At 37.6% G+C, this 17,155-nt stretch overlaps 1 protein-coding gene across 1 annotated transcript; it reads left to right on the top strand.

Annotated features, from left to right (window-relative positions):
- The first annotated feature begins 1,374 nt into the window (after positions 1 to 1,374).
- LOC140858117 (sucrose synthase 4-like) lies at positions 1,375 to 16,878 on the top strand. Its single transcript, XM_073257753.1, has 15 exons — positions 1,375 to 1,588; positions 1,718 to 1,844; positions 1,953 to 2,104; positions 2,195 to 2,390; positions 2,477 to 2,595; positions 3,208 to 3,424; positions 3,595 to 3,690; positions 3,924 to 4,097; positions 7,072 to 7,188; positions 7,271 to 7,437; positions 8,597 to 8,821; positions 15,270 to 15,591; positions 15,671 to 15,915; positions 16,010 to 16,148; positions 16,342 to 16,878. Exons 1-15 carry the CDS (start codon positions 1,491 to 1,493, stop codon positions 16,378 to 16,380), a joined length of 2,433 nt encoding a protein of 810 aa, XP_073113854.1. The 5' UTR covers positions 1,375 to 1,490; the 3' UTR covers positions 16,381 to 16,878.
- The last annotated feature ends 277 nt before the right edge of the window (positions 16,879 to 17,155 follow it).

Raw genomic sequence — 17,155 nt, 5'->3', positions numbered from 1 at the left:
AAAAACTATTTTTTTGTGCCAACTTAGTTTATTTTTTATATCTGAATGTATAAATCCGTACGGATCTCCTTTCATGGAACGTGATGTCTTATTATTTTAATTTTAAATCATAAGATAATTCATTATAATAGAACTAATAAAATCTAGTCATTTGAAAGTGTCTTTTATTAACGAAAAACATTGGCTCATGATCTATTGTGTAAACAAAGGTCACAAAATAGATTTTTTCCATGGATTGGTGATTTCAAATGCTTTGGATGATAAAGCCCTCATCTTTGCATTAGGAAAAAAACATTGCAGTGCGAATAATGCAATTGGAGTGCAGTCTGATTAAGTATGATGCAAGTTTTTGATGAAACAAGTGAAATGATCAAATGAAGCAAATGAGCAGAACCATATGGAGCTTGTGTATGTCAGATGCTATATTGGTAGATTTAGTAGTCAATTATGGTAGTTCTGGTAGTCTCTTGATAAATGCCATTGATTTCTAACTTTGTAGGTAAACCAATGCCATCCATTTTAGAGGCCATTAATTTTGGGTAAAGAAAGATTTCAATTTATGTCTCTTAAAAAAAAAAAAAGACTATATAAATTTAGGTTGAAAAGAACCAAAATATTTCAACGTTGTGGTTAGACAAAGTCTTGGACTCCAACATGTCAAATATCGGTAAAACCATCATTACACAACATTAATTTTATGTTAATTTTTTTTTTTGTTTATAATTCTAAAAATAAGAAATACAAAAATTAATATCTTCAGAAATATTACATAAATAATATAACATAACTAATAAAAGTGAGATATGATTTGTTGGAAAATGCCTGCCAATTTTGTGCAGATGGAAAGTCTATTGGCCTATAGTCACTAACTTGGCAATTTTATAAATATCCTATCGCTGTTTGGCAACAAATAATCTATAACTTACACAAAATCACTTCTTGCCACAAGTAGTCATGTAACAAGATTTTCCCAGCATTGTTCATTTTTGATTTAGATACAACCAATGGAGCAAAAGGTCAAAAATGCTATTATATATCGTAATTGGTGATTGGCTGAATAGAATCTAAAATGCAGACTGATATCATCTATTTCTTACCATTCAAAAAAAAAAAAAATTCATCTATTTTTAATTGTTCAATGCACCACATTTTCTGGTGACGAAAACTGGCGATCCATAGCACGGAATGGCAAGGGGTTCCGGGAAAGAGCCAAACCAGAACTCACGCAGAACCTCTCGGTTGGTCGGGTGCCGGCACCAGGTTTGCTCCTGGATGCCCAGTGCGCCGCATCTGATCCCCACCGGGTCGCCCCCATTCCTTGCATCCCCCCACCATTTACGTCAATCCCGTGACTCACCCCAGTAGAGTCTTCTTCACCTTTGGCCGCTCAAGTCTCTCTATATCTCTCTCTCTCTCTCTCTCTCTCTTTCTGCGCGTCTCCTCCTCTCCTTCTTTCCCCTGTTCTCAGTCCAAGACTGTGACCTCCCGCCATGGCGACCCCCAAGCTCGGCCGCGTCCCCAGCATGCGCGAGAGGGTCGAGGACACCCTCTCCGCCCACCGCAACGACCTCGTCTTCCTCCTCTCCAGGTCTCCTCTCTTCCCTTCTGTCGGTCGTTCACCTCGTCGATCGATTTCCGCCTCTAACCGTAACCCTAACCCTAGCGATGGAGGAACCGTCGCCTGTGATCCCTGACTATGAATCTTCGATCCTCGCAGGTACGTGGGCAAGGGGAAGGGAATCCTCCAGCCGCATCACCTCCTAGACGCCCTCGCCACCATTGACGACCACGGCCGCAGCCATCTCTCCGAGGGCCCCTTCTACGAGGTCCTCAAATCTGCCCAGGTTTAAATCCCCATCCCCTTTCTTCTATTGTCTCCACATCCCAAAAGGGTATCCTTTTTTTTTTTTTCCCTGTCGGTATTGATGTTAACTTGTTCGTCTGGGAATTAGGAAGCCATAGTTCTACCACCTTTTGTGGCCATAGCCGTGCGGCCGAGGCCTGGCGTTTGGGAATACGTGCGGGTTAACGTCTTCGAGCTTAGCGTCGAGCAGCTTACTGTGTCCGAGTACCTCCGTTTCAAGGAAGAGCTCGTCGATGAGCGGTAACGATCCATACAGCCCTCAAGTTTTTTATATTTGTATTTCTGTACTCTCCCATCTCATCTGAACTTCGCGTGTGTTAATTATTTCAGTTTCTATAATGATCACTTTGTGCTGGAGCTCGACTTCGAGCCTTTTAATGCCTCATTCCCACGGCCCAACCGGTCGTCGTCCATCGGGAATGGAGTTCAGTTCCTCAACCGGCACCTCTCGTCTATTATGTTTCGGAACAAGGACTGCTTGGAACCCCTGCTTGATTTCCTCCGGGCCCACAGTTTCAAGGGTCATGTAAGTGTGGCTTGCAGTGAAACTGAGAATTTTTCATTGTAATGTATGTGATCATTGGATTGAATCGGATATATGGGGTGGGACAGGTGATGATGCTGAATGATAGGATACATAGTGTGTCCAGGCTTCAGTCTGTGCTCGCAAAGGCTGAGGAGCATTTGTCTAAGCTCCCACGTTCAACGCCATTTTCTGAATTTGCTCACGTGTAAGAAAAATAGCTTGCTTCACTTGTATAATCTTAATATGGTAGAGATATCATGGTCTAGTAAATTTTTTATATGAAACAATTGTAGTCAATTACTAGCTTACGAATATGGTGCTAAATGCAAACTGTACCTTTTTGCATAGATTTAGGGTAGATTTAACCTTGAAACAGTATGGCAGCACACCGTGTTTTAGTACCAATTTTTATGTTTTTGAGTTGGAGGTGAGTGAATACAGCAGCCAGGGTTGATCATCTGGCTGCTATAAAACTAGTTTATCAGTGTATTATCTCCTCGATTGGGGAGAAAGGCTTATTTTTCTTGTACATAGTTTGCCAATCATGCCATTATGGAAGGTGTTACAAAAGTAGTCCTTTGTAATGACCAATATTTTAGCCAAAATTTCATAACTCTGCTTAATCTGGGTGTTTAAGCTGCCTTCAGTAAATCCTAGATCATGACTTTTTAGTATTGACTACCTGTTTCTAAAATCTTTCCTGTAAGGAACAGCTTATACCGCATGGGATTATAGACAAGGAACTTTAGGATCTATATTTTATAAGATTAAAGTCAATTCAAGCCTGTTGATAGCCCTGTTAATGACTAATTTGCAGGTTTCAAGAGATGGGTTTGGAGAAAGGTTGGGGTGATACAGCTGAACGAGTGCTGGAGATGATTCATCTTCTGCTGGATATTCTTCAAGCTCCTGATCCCTCCACTTTGGAGACATTTCTTGGGAGGATACCGATGGTGTTCAATGTTGTAATTCTTTCTCCCCATGGGTACTTTGGCCAGGCTAATGTATTAGGTTTGCCGGACACTGGAGGGCAGGTACTGTTTTATTTAATAAACTCCAATTCTGCTTTTCCTCTCTATTTTGCTGTATACTTTGATTAGGGAGATGCTTTTCTTTATGGGTGTTTGAAAGTTTGTGGTTTAACTGGAAGAAGTTTTCGGTTTAACTGGAAGAAGTTTTCTTTGCTTGTGCATATGATGCTCAGATTGTCTATATATTGGATCAAGTTCGTGCGTTGGAGAATGAGATGATTCTGAGAATAAAAAAGCAGGGGCTGAATGTTGATCCCAAAATTCTCATTGTAAGTATATTTGAAAATTCCTGTTCCTGTTTATAATGTATAATTTCCATGTTCTAACCATTAAATTTACTAGCATTTTTTTATTTATATGATATTTGCATGTCATCCTTCTATCACTAACTATATTTAGCGCATTTGCCTCATTACACTCATGTAGCTAGCTTGTAATTCTTTCCATTTCATTCCCTTTTTGTTTTAAATTAAATTCTTATGCCATTTCCTGTTACTTGAAGGTGACTAGGTTGATACCTGATGCAAAAGGAACAACATGCAATCAACGTCTTGAAAGAATTTCTGGAACACAACATACTTACATCCTGCGGGTGCCTTTTAGAACTGAAAAGGGGATTCTTCGGAAATGGATTTCAAGATTTGATGTATGGCCTTACTTGGAAACCTTTGCCGAGGTAACTTTCCATAGATAATTTTTAATTCCCTCAAATGAAATGTCATGATTTTAGTTTGACATTCTCCATGAAAAACACCTTATTTGATAGAATCTTCTTCCTGAAAGTGTTATGGATTTTACTTAGGTGGCCTCTAGGAAATTTCTTGAAATAGGGTGGCTGGCGCCGAAGTCACTCTGCATCAGCAAAAAGTATTTGTATGTAATTATATGAATGCATATGCATGGATCAAAATCTTTTGGAGCTTGATGAGTGGAAAATGATATTCATAGAAATGGTCTAGTTGAATTCTTGTAATTGGGAAAATGAGAATATTGGTTCTTTTTTTTTTAAAAAAAAAATCTGTTTTCTTGTAATCTATCGATGTATAATTTTACAATCTGCCCGAGATAAGTCATAACTGGATTAATGGATTGGATGCGTACCTCTTCATATTTTTTACTAGAGATACATGAATTTATGCAAGAAATCTGAGTGTGTTTTGTCTTGAGTATTGCTTCTCCATGACATTAATTAGAAAGCAATGCTAAAAAGATATGAAAAAAAAAAAATAGAAGTGACATCTGATGGTTTCTTGGGCTACCATCTTTTCGAAGCATGTTCTTTGTCCTTATGGCATGTGACCATTTTATTTAGAAAGTTAACTTAGAGTCTTATAGCTACCGAATCACATAATTTTCATACGTTACTATTAGTTTTGGAGGTTAAAGTCTAAGCATGCACTTACATGAAGATGTGATCCATGGAAAAGAAATATATGATGCTTTTGTGTTGAAAAATTTTGAGAGTTGCTTGATTAGTTCATCTACTGAGATCAATTTTGTATTTTATGGCTAAAAAAACTTGGGCTATATATTTTGCAATCAGCCAGCCCATGATTAAGTCGAGATTTATGAATTAATAATATTGGTGTACTCTAATTTTGTTTTCTTTCAGGGAAACTCCAGCTTATACCCTTTCCTGTTTGTTACCTCCTTATATATATTTCTTACCTGTGGCTGATACTCTGCCCTATGTTGGAGGTGAATTGCCTTAAGGCCTGTTTTTTTGTAGATAAATATCATGAAAAAGTTTTTCAACTTTTTCATGTTCTTATGCTTTTCAAAATAGGTAAGTTACTTTTCCATGGGTGGTATTTATCCATCAAATGAAAAAAATCTTATCCACCTAGAGGGTGACTAAATCATTTTTCCATCAATCAGAAAAATAATCTTTTTAATTCATTCCTAATATATCCTTAACCAAATAATAATAACAACAACAATAATATAATATATTATAATATAGTATATTATAATAATATTATATTATATTATATATATTATTATATCTCAATGTATTATAATATAATATAATATAATAATATAACAATATAATATATTATACTATATTATTATGAATAATGATATTATATAATATAGTATATTATTATAATATATTATGATAATATAATAATATATAATAATAAAATAATATAATATATGAATATATTATAATACATTAATATAGTAATATATAATAATATTAATTATTATAATATGATATATTATAATATAATATATCATATTATATTATTACATATATTAATGTTTATATAATAAAAGGTATTATGAAAAATATGGATAACTCTTAGCAACTCATCCAGGAAACTAGTAATGCAAAAGAATATAGATAACAGATTTCTGAGCCATTTTTCAAAGAATAAAAGAATATGGATAAATTATTTTTCTGTCTAAATGTTGTTTGTAAAATACTTATCCAAAAAAATACAAATTTTTGGATAAATTTTTTACCCTTAAAAGAATAGACCCTAAATAGTGTTTAAGCAAAGTGGTCCATCTCATCTCTCATAAGGAGAACACTAAATGATCTATTCAAGGAAAGCTCCTAGAGTACTATTCACGAACAGAATGTCCTGTCAAAATGCATTAATAAAATAGCCCCTTGATGGAGATGTTACATATATCATATGGTCACGCTTTAATGTAAGATTGAGCCTAGCTCAACCTACTTTTCCTCATCCTTTGTTTGGCTATTCAGGCACCCTTGTTGTAAAGGTAATGACTTTTACTTTGGTTTCCTCACAATCATCCCTTGTCTCTAATACCTCTCCAAAACTCCACACAAATGGACAAAAAAAAGGAGGGATATGATGCTGAAATTTCTTATTCTCTAGGAGACAATTATCCAGAACTTTGATGTATGCATTAGAATGTCCATCTCTCTACACACATCCTCTCATCCGAGGATTGAAGTTCTTGTTACTCAACTCTTATCATGATTCTTATTTCAGTAGGGATCTTGCAAGTCACATTAATGATACTCATTAGTAATTTAATGCCCGTTGCGGTCAAGGATCAAGCAGCTCAATCATGAAAATGATCTGTAGATCTTATAAGTTACATGAATGTCAAAATGTTGCTCAGCACTTTACCAAAATCACCTCTAATGACTTGTTGAGGAAAACAAAAGAAATATTTACAAGAAAGAAAAGGACTGATGGAAGACAAAATTGCATGAAAGTGGATACCTCAGTACGTACGTGTTTTTTTGAATGATTTTCTGTTGTGTGATTGAAACAAAACAATTATCAAGTAGGTTACGTACAAAGCTTACATGGGCTGCCTTAAAGATGACTTATGTATACTAAATTTTAAATAACTGCATTATGACCGTTATTATGTCCATTATAATAGTTTCAACACCTTCCTATTATGTTGTATATTTAGCGGGGGAATATAATGGCCATTATCATGCACCCTGTGCTGCACCAAACTGCGTTTTTACATAATATCTTCTCAATTTAATTAAAATATTTCCTCTTTATTGATATGCAAGCGTATATGGATCCTGGGCACTGCATACTTGTTATATACTTTCTCCATGATATCTTCGATCAAGTTCAACTGTAAATAAATTTTTTCTTCTTGGCTTATTTATTCAGACACTTGTTAATAGCTTATTTTATCAATAGGATGCGGCTAGTGAAATTGCTGCAGAGTTACGTGGCACCCCAGATCTAATTATCGGGAACTACAGTGATGGAAATCTTGTTGCATCTTTGTTATCTTACAAATTAGGAATTACCCAGGTATGCTCTAGGCTGACATCATTGCTGCATGTTTTCCGTTGGTTGTATTGTTGTACTGTTCTGATTGATAAACTTTGTGCAGTGCAACATTGCTCATGCATTAGAGAAAACAAAATATCCAGATTCAGATATATATTGGAAAAAGTATGAGGACAAATACCACTTCTCGTGCCAGTTCACTGCTGATCTGATTGCCATGAACAATGCAGATTTTATAATTACTAGCACCTATCAGGAGATTGCTGGAAGGTATTTGTCCTGCCTAGTTCGGTATTCAACGCATTCTTAACTTGATGTCCTAGTTTTTCATTAGAAGGTTTGGATCTACAAAATCTTTACATAATTGCAAAGCAAGTATGCATGTTCTTTTGATTCTTGCAGTAATAAATTTATTGCCTTGTATATGCTCTGTTTACCCTTCTGCCTTTGGCACAGAACTAGGTTTCCTCTCTACTGAAAGATTATCAAGCCACTTGTTACATTTTTTTAAAAAAAGGACTTTTCTCTCCATTTGTTAAACTGTTTGTCTTGTGATATTTTGTCAAAAATGTATGTTGTCATCTCTATGTTCTGCAACCGAGGTTTCAAATTTATTCAAAATAATATCATCAAGAATGTTGCCATCACAAAATGAAACAGGTTGAAGGACAAAAAGGAAAAGACATGAATGTCTTTTTCATGTTTCATGATTTATTTGTTTTTTGGCCCTTGGTGGGGTGCAGGAGGTGTCCAATGTTGACTTAATATTGGTAGATACCACTCATCACGATTGCATGTGATTTGGTATCTTATGGTACATGTGGCACTTATTGAAAGTCTGAAACATTTTGCTTTGTGTCATCATAAAAATTTTTGAAATTCAGTTTGCCTTTGTAAGATTTTCCTTTCGTCGAATTGCTATATGGATGTTAGGATTTCAATGTGAATTCGCTACATGTTGTAGGATGGGTGTTTCAGCAACTTAAACATGTATATCTTGAAACTTTTATAAACTATCATTGGTCAATCATTTTTTGATGTTTGAAGGTACTACACTATGCTTACTTTAGGTGAATAGCCCCGACACTGTGTACCGCATCTATCCTATAATTGTGTGGCTGTGTGTGTGTGTGTGTGTGTGTTTTGCCTCCATTGTCAGACCTTCACAACTATGGGTCTAGAGGTTGCATGGTCGATATAGGTGCCGTTCACCTATGAGTGGTGTAATGCTAGTATCCTTCATATAAAAAGATGACATTTATTATTTAAAATGGGATTAATTGTGGTCCATGTAAGTGAAACATTAAAAAATGAAAACTACTTTAAATTCAATTTTCGTTTCAAAACTCTTCTATAATTGTTTGATGCTAGATGCTTGTTTTAGTGCTGCTTGGATGTTAGACAAGAACTATTATATTTTCTGTTTCAGTAAGAATACAGTTGGGCAGTATGAGAGCCACACTGCTTTCACTCTTCCTGGTTTGTACCGTGTTGTCCATGGCATTGACGTTTTTGATCCCAAGTTCAATATTGTCTCCCCGGGAGCAGATATGTCTATTTACTTTCCATACTGGGAAAAGGAAAGGAGGCTTACTTCTCTTCATAGTTCAATTGAAAAGCTGTTGTATGATCCAGAGCAAAATGATGAGCACATGTGAGTACTTAATTACTATTCATGTGCTGCTTATCTGATTTTGATCACTGAAAACATGTTGCTTATGCAGTTTAACTTGTGCATGCATTTCATTAATATCTATTTGTTCCATGAGCTGTTGTTCCTAGATTTGTGCTACATTTTCATCCTGGAATAGCTTAAGCATTACTACCTTAAGAAATGATTATGCCTTTTTAGTGTTGGGTTTCGAGTTCTTATATATAACAACGAGCATAATACAAAACAGTTACACAACATTTTTTTATAATGTCAACTTGAAATTGTCTTCTATTTTTTTTAAAAAATATCTGCAACAATTATAGATAGTCAAGGACATAATACTGTTTGTGGAATAACTAAGAATCTTTTATTGGTATCTTATAGAGAAATTACTCTCTAGTAGGATTCCTGTGTAATGACCTCTTCTGTCAATATCAAATAGTGTAATCTATTTGGCCTATTCTCTGGAGCAAAATGACTCATCCGAAGTGCTATGGCACTGAATCCATTGGTTGCACATAAAAAAGCTTAACTGCACGGTGTTTTATTTAACAAAAAGATCATTCCTTTCAACTCAACAAACATAAGCATGACCACATGATTACTGTTACTAGATCTTAGTGACAATGCTTTTCTCAAAAAAAAAAGGGTTAGTGAGGATGCCATCATTCTAGAGCATTGTGCTTGAACTGTAACTACAATGGGCAGGTTGTGATTGATATACCTTTGAAAAGCTCCTATGGATGCATGCATATCTATAAGGAAATTAATGTACATTAAGATAATCTTGTGTTTTTATAATCCTACAATAATCTTTAAGTGGTAAGCCTTATACCAACTATGGATGAATGTGTTCTATAAGGAAATTAATCTACATTAAGTGAATTCTATGAGTTTTTGTAATCCTACAATCAAGGTTTGCTATATTGGTACTAGAGCTTGGACCGGTCGATCGACGGTATGATTTAGTATGCCTCTATGCCAGTCCATATCAAGCCCGAACCAATACAAGGAGAGGGCAGAGGGAGAACGGGAGAGGAAGAGAGAGGGGGGGAGGATAGGGAGAGGAAGAGAGAGTCTCCGAAGGTTGCCAGAGGGCATCCAAGTTCATTGCACACGATGGAAGCTAAGGGCGAAGGGAGGGAAGGAGAGGGAGAGGAGGCCATTAGAGGACACTGGAGGCCTTCGAATTGCCAATGAGACTACCTCACTAATGCTGAGGCCAATGAAGGTCGAAGGAGGGGCCGAAGCCCTTGGAAGTTGAGGACGAAGGGAGGGAAGGAGAGGGAGAGGAGGCCATTAGAGGGCGCCGGAGGCCTTCGAAGGGCCGACGAGGCTGCCTCGCCACCGCCAAGGCCAAGAAAGGCTGAAGGAGGGGGCTCTGCTCTCCTCTCAATCTAAACAAGGGCTTCGGCCCCTGTTTTCTTTTTTTTTTTTTTGCAATTTATCGGATGAAGTTGGCAACTACATTGCCCACTTCACTATTTTTTTTTTTGAGATTTTTTATTGAGGTTGTCGACTTCAACTAAAACCCTCAAAAAATAGAAAAACATAGTGAAATCAGCAACCATGTTCTTGACTTCATTTGATAAATCGAAAAAAAAAAGAAAATGGAAATGAGGGTCAAAGCCGCTGTTTTGATAGGAAGGATCTCTCCTCCATCCTTCACCAAGCTTGACAGCAGCGAGGAGGCCTTGTCGGCTCTTTGAAGGCCTCTAGTGGCCTCTTTTCCTTCTCTCTCTCCTTCCCTCCCTCCACCTCTGGCTTCCATCATGTGCAATGAGCTCGGCAGTGCTCTAGCAGCCTCGAGAGGCCCTATCTCCCTCTCCTTCCTAGCCCCCTCTCTTTCCTCTTTTCTTCTCCCTCTCCCCCTCCCCCTCCCCCTCCCCCTCCCTGGTATCTTGTTTTGAATGTCGGAATCATCCCAGTCGGCCGCCAATATGGTTCAACATGCACCATCCAATTCAGGTCGATTTAGCGAACCATGCCTACAATTATCTTTAACTGGTAAGCCTTATCATGAACATTTGTCTAGCTTTCTAAGTTTCTTATTCCATCTTTAAATATCAAATAAAGATTCCTTACATTCTTTGTACTCCTTTATGAAAACTACTTTGCTAACTTGCCCACCTTGCTGATTCAAGGTAGAAACAAGCACCCAGGTGTTAATTAAAACATATGAAAATGTAAAAAATCTGTATTAGCCTATTAGATATCCAAGTTCATGAGTAAATAACACATCACGTTTTATCCCTGATATTTGTAGGAGAGGTGCACCCCTTTTCTTTTCCCATGTCTTTATGTTTATGAATTTAGGCTACTTTCTATGAGAGGTATATCTGAGAATTCGATGATGAAATGTGACAAAGCTTCATGCTTTAATGTCTTATACTTGCTTTTGGGACAATTTTTTTGTCACCTTATCACAGTGATATTGGTCACTGTAGGCATGATCAACCAAGGTTTGCTGTATTGCCCCAAACAAGGTGATACCATACCGTATTCATAAGGTATTAGTACAGCTTTGAGGTTCAGTATGGTACAGGGGCCTAATCGATCTGAACAAGTGGAGGTTCTCTTTTATACCATCCCGTATTGCCCTTTGTGGGCACTACCATGGCTAAGTCTTCGGATCATATGTTGGTATGGTGTGCATGCCATGCTGTATCAGTATGGTAGGCAGTCCTGATATAGTGAACCTTGTGATCAAGAATTTCTATGTTTCATTGTGAAAGCTGCAATGATCACTGAACTTTGTCTCTTTGGGATCATAAACTTAAAATTAAGAGTAGTGAATTTCTGCAATTTGTAACAAACATGTGTGCAACCCACTCTTATCTAACACAAACTGTTAGTTGATCGGTTGAAGTTTGCATTGTCAAATGAGTCTCTCTGTTGATATCCGGTAAAAATGTGAATCTGAGTTGAAGGTATTTACTTGACCATCATGATATTCTGGACTTTTGCTAATATTAGATGTTGAGGATCTTGTACACTGCTTTCTGGATGAAGAGTACTGTCTCTTTTTTCTCTGCCATGCCGTAATAACCATGAACTTTATCCGATTCAAGATCAGTTTATTCCTTTTGCATAATTCACTTTTATCAAAGGTTGCATCCTTCTTTTTCTTCTGATCCTTAAACAAACACGATCTGACTATCTCTGTGTCTTGCTGTAACCATATCAAGCTTCATCCACATGTTTTATGACACATCCTTCTTCGCATTGACATTGCTGTGGTCATCATATGCAGTCGTTATCTTTTGTGCCTGGAGACCCAAATTCCCATGTTAGCAGGGCCAAATTTTTCTTGACAGTCAACTACCATTCTAAAAGCAAATGTTCACTTCATCCATCAGGATTTTACCATATTCAACTGTGTATGCATCATATATCAACTTGATCCGAGCTAACAAGAAACCTTAATTTCCTTTTTCTTATCCAAAAATTTATATTATCTAACCTCTGATCAGGCAATTGAAATATGATGAATATGTACACATTGCATGATGTTTACATGTTGTGCACCTTGGCTTGCCTCATGAATAAAAAAAAGAATAAATTACAGAAACACCTCCTCAATTTTAGCTCAATTTCACTTAAACCCCTTGTACTTCAAAAAGTGTCAAACTAGTCCTTCTAGTTATCGATATGTTCCAATGTGGTCCAGCCGTTCATTTTATCAATAAACGGTGTTAGATTTCTCTCTCAGTGGACGAAAATGCTCTTTATTCACGGATGGACTTGGAGGATGAAGAAGATGAGAAGAAAAAGTGGATGAGGAGGAAGGGAAGGAGGGGAGAATGGTCACGGATAAGGAATGGGTTAGAAGAGAAGAAGAAGGATAAGAAGGAGAAGAAGGTGAGGAGGAAGAAGAGAGGAAAAAATGGATTATCGGTGGAAGGGGCCATCGTGAAGGGGATGGCTTATGGGCGGTTTAGAGGAAAAAGAAGATGAGGAGGTGAAATGGATGAAGAAGAAAAAGACGTGAAGGGAGCCATCATGAAGGAAGAGAAATGAGTGAGGAGGAAGGGGAGGAGAAGGATTTCTTTGCCGATGAGAAGGGACAGATTTAGAGGGGGCCATCTCAAGGAATTGGGCTCATGGGTTGGTTTGGAAGAGAGAGAATGAGAAGGAAGGGGAGAAAGGGAGAGAGGCTGCCGGCAAGGAATAGGGTGAAGGAGGAGGAAGGGGAGGAGAAGAAGATGGAGAGGATGAAGATGAAGAAGGCAAAAATGGACGAAGATGGAGGAGGCCGCTATAAAGAGGAATAGTTTGTGGGTGGTTTGGAGAAAAAGGGTGAGGAGGAGACGTGCATGGGAAGGAAGGGAAGGAGAAAAGGGAGGAGGAGAATGGGTGGAGAAATTAGAGAAGAAAGGGAAGGAGGAGAATGGGTGAAGAAAGGAGAGGAGAAGAAAGGAGGAGGGAGAAAGAGGAGGAAGGGGAGGAGGAGAAATGGGTGAGAAAGAAGAGGAGGAAGAAAGAGGGATGCCGGCCATAGAGGAGAGGATCAATCGGAGAGGAAGGAGGACGGAGGAAGAAGGAGATGGGTGTTTTTATAATTTTAGAAAATTTTATTAATGAAGATAGACAGCTGGACCACCTTAGAACATATCGATAATTAGAAGGGTTAATTTGATACTTTTTAAAGTACAGGGGGTGTAAGTGAAATTGAGCTAAAGTTGAGATGGTGTTCCTTTAATTTATCCTAAAAAAAATTAAACAGGAAAGGGGAAGGGGTGTTGATGGCACACTCATGATCATTTACATGTAAGTACTATATTGATTAGATCTAGAAGAACCATGATTTATGAACTAAAGAATGATAAAGGATGCTTACCATTTCAATGGCTTCATCATTGGATTACAGTCTCATGCATGTATGCAAGCGATGTGCATGAAATAAAATCATAAGATTTGAAAAGAGAAAATTACACCAGCATGAGTAGTAATGGAGAACATATTTGCCATGTGAGGTTGTTTGCTAATGAGTAGCCATCTTCTAATGAGGTGGAGTTGGCTATAAAATCTTTTCTTGCTCTTGCATCCCGTTTGGAAACTTCGCCCTCTCTTTCATGGATCATCTTCCCTTTCTATTTAACTTATTTAATGCTGCAGAGTTCCTTGATTTTTTTGCTTATGAATATTGAAATGAGTTTCTATGACTCCTTTCAAGTTGCTACGGTTGGTGTGTCCTAGTGTTGATGAATCACAGGGGTGTGACATACACATATAGATATTGAATTAAGATAAAATAGCATTTGAGAAAGTGGGTCATTACTATTATAGGTCAAAAAAAACCTGGCTGGATTTGAGATGCAAAAGAGTTAAACATGGTTCTGATTGAGACCGAGAATCTGTCTGTTGTTTGGTTGCAAGTCTTTATACATAGGTCCAATTTTCCATTCCACCAGGGTTTAGTCTGGCTAAGAGGATTGAATTTAGTTCTGTTCTTGATTTAATGCACGCTCCTATTTGGCTCAGCAACTTCATGACTATTGAGGAGTCACACTTTACTGTTATTTTTCCAAAATTTCTGTCCTTTCTCCTGCTCCTGTACCTGAGTTTTTTTTCACTGGCCTTCTTAGTTGTCCATGATGCCCTTCCACTTATCTAGCGCATTTGTTCTCAAAACTAAAGCATCATTTGCAGTTGTACATGACAATTTTTAGTTAATATAAGAGGCCTATTGCACAAATATAGTTCAGGCTCAAAACCAACCCAACCTGAATCAGTTGGCTAAATTGGTTAGTTCTGCAATTTTTTCCTATTCAGAGACCAATTTTGGTTGCATCTTGCTCATGCAGAATCTAGAGCCAACCCAATCCATTTGCATGTCCTACTTGGGGTATGCAGAATCAACTTAATCTTAAGGATTTTTGGATTTATTTGAGTCAAAACTGTGTGATGTATCAAGCTATGTATTGTACATTTTGATGTGTTGTAAGGTATGTGGAAGTTTTCTAGATAACTGAATAACTGAATTGAATGTTTTGTTTTGCCTGATACTGTCATCATAAATTTAGTTATTTATTCTAGAAAAGAAAAATAAAATGTATAACCACATTAGTTTAGTACTCAACTTTAAGGAGCTTGTGGACCATTATTACATGTGGGAAATTTCATCCGGTTCTGACAGCTCTATCTGTGATTGTTTGACACCAGATAGTGACTTTGAACCATATAATGCCAGTTGACCAACTATTATTTTTGCTGGCCTTGTTTATGAATGATCCTGTGCCAGAAAAGGTCCAATAAGAAATGCAGCTTACATCTGCAAAAGTTTCTCTTTATGAAACAATCTTTGAACTTAAGAATCTTTTTTGTATAATAATTTCAAAACATTTCTTTTGAACGATGGGTTGGGCAATAACTTTTGCTCTTTGCTGATGGGTAGTCATTCAAATGCTTGTACCTGATAAGTTTACTTCTGTTTCTTTTAATACAGTGGTTGGTTGGATGACCGGTCTAAGCCCATCATCTTCTCCATGGCAAGACTTGACCGGGTGAAAAACATAACAGGACTGGTTGAGTGCTTTGCTAAAAACACTCAATTAAGAGAATTGGTAAATCTTGTTGTAGTTGCTGGTTCCAACAATGTGAAGAAATCCAGTGACAGAGAAGAAATTCTAGAGATCGAGAAGATGCACCAACTCATAAAGACCTATAGCTTATTTGGCCAGTTCCGCTGGATTTCTGCCCAAATGAATAGGGCACGCAATGGTGAGCTTTATCGCTACATAGCTGATACTGGAGGTGCATTTGTGCAGGTATGGTCTAACATCATTCATCTCTTTTCTGATGTTTCATATATAATTTATCATAACTTATTGCTCCATTTCACTGCAGCCTGCTTTTTATGAAGCTTTTGGACTCACTGTTGTGGAGTCCATGACTTGTGGTCTTCCCACATTTGCCACTTGTCATGGAGGGCCTGCAGAAATCATTGAGCATGGGGTGTCAGGTTTCCATATAGACCCATATCATCCTGACCAGGCTGGTGAACTCATGGCTGAGTTCTTTGAGAAATGCAAAAAAGACTCTGGTTATTGGAAGAAGATATCTGAAGGGGGGCTCCGTCGAATCCATGAAAGGTATTTCATCTGCATTTAACTTCTAATTGTGGCATCATCTTTCATGAATCGGCCTATCATAGATAAAAGCAACAATTTCATTTGAAAACTGTAGGTATACATGGAAAATCTATTCTGAAAGGCTAATGACATTGGCTGGGGTTTATGGTTTCTGGAAGTATGTTTCGAAACTTGAAAGGCGCGAGACACGTCGTTATCTGGAGATGTTCTACATATTGAAGTTCAGGGACTTGGTAAGTCCAATTTTCATGCAGTATTCTCCTGAAATGCTTTGCTTGATAAAAAGAATGCACAGCATGAGGAAGTCAATTTTCTAAAATCTCATGTATGTACTTTGAAAAAATTCTCTTTCAATTGGATTCACATCTATCTTCCTTTTTACCTTGCAAGTTCTGATCTCCCTTGCTGTTTTTCTTTTATTACCAGGCCACATCTGTTCCCCTTGCAGTTGATGATGGACATTAATGTCATTCCCTGGATGTTAAAACTAAAACTTTTGTGGCTATGTGGGTGCAAGTCTGATTGTACATAGACTGTCCTGGAGGCAGCAAATCACCTTTGGATTTTATAATGGGTCAACGTATGATAATCCTGGCATATAAGCCAGCAGTTTGCTTAACCTTTCCTCCTTTAAACGATGCTTCCAATGACATCTGGTAAGTATATCCTTGGGCAGATGCCTTCTTCTCCAACCTCGAGTCAGCAGTTTACCTTTTGCCTCCCCTCCTGATGCTTCCTTCCAATAAGATCTGTCAAGTGTATAGCCTTGAGCAATGCCTCCTCAGGCAAGATGTGTTTGTATATTGGAAAGCTTACTCCACCAGGAACAATGTTGCTTTCACGATATAGTGTTGAATGCATGGATGTATTACTGTATATATGTGTTGGAAAATAAGGTGAACTGAACAAGGATTAAGCTGGACGGCCACTTTTCTGTATAAAATTGTCAGATTTGTGTTTTAACTTGTGTATCTGTCGTTACAACTTTACCGGACATTGATCAACTATATGAATCTCAGGTCTGGATTGGAATGATGTCCCTCATTCTTCTATTGGCAGGAGAAAATTCAGGTTAGCCTTTTACACAAGGGTAAGATGCAGAGGCCTGACCGATATCTAAGTAGACTTGGTAGCTGGTCGAGACAAACTTGCCAATGGATTTCAACTTCCAACTCCTGCTGACCCAACATGGACCTCTCAAATTGTTTGCACTTCGAACTCATCAAATCAACTTCAACGT

The sequence above is a fragment of the Elaeis guineensis genome, chromosome 5 (genome assembly GCF_000442705.2).
Source record: "Elaeis guineensis isolate ETL-2024a chromosome 5, EG11, whole genome shotgun sequence".
NCBI lineage: Eukaryota > Viridiplantae > Streptophyta > Magnoliopsida > Arecales > Arecaceae > Elaeis > Elaeis guineensis.
Note: the sequence above shows the minus strand (reverse complement) of the source record. Positions and strands in the feature narration are given on the sequence as shown.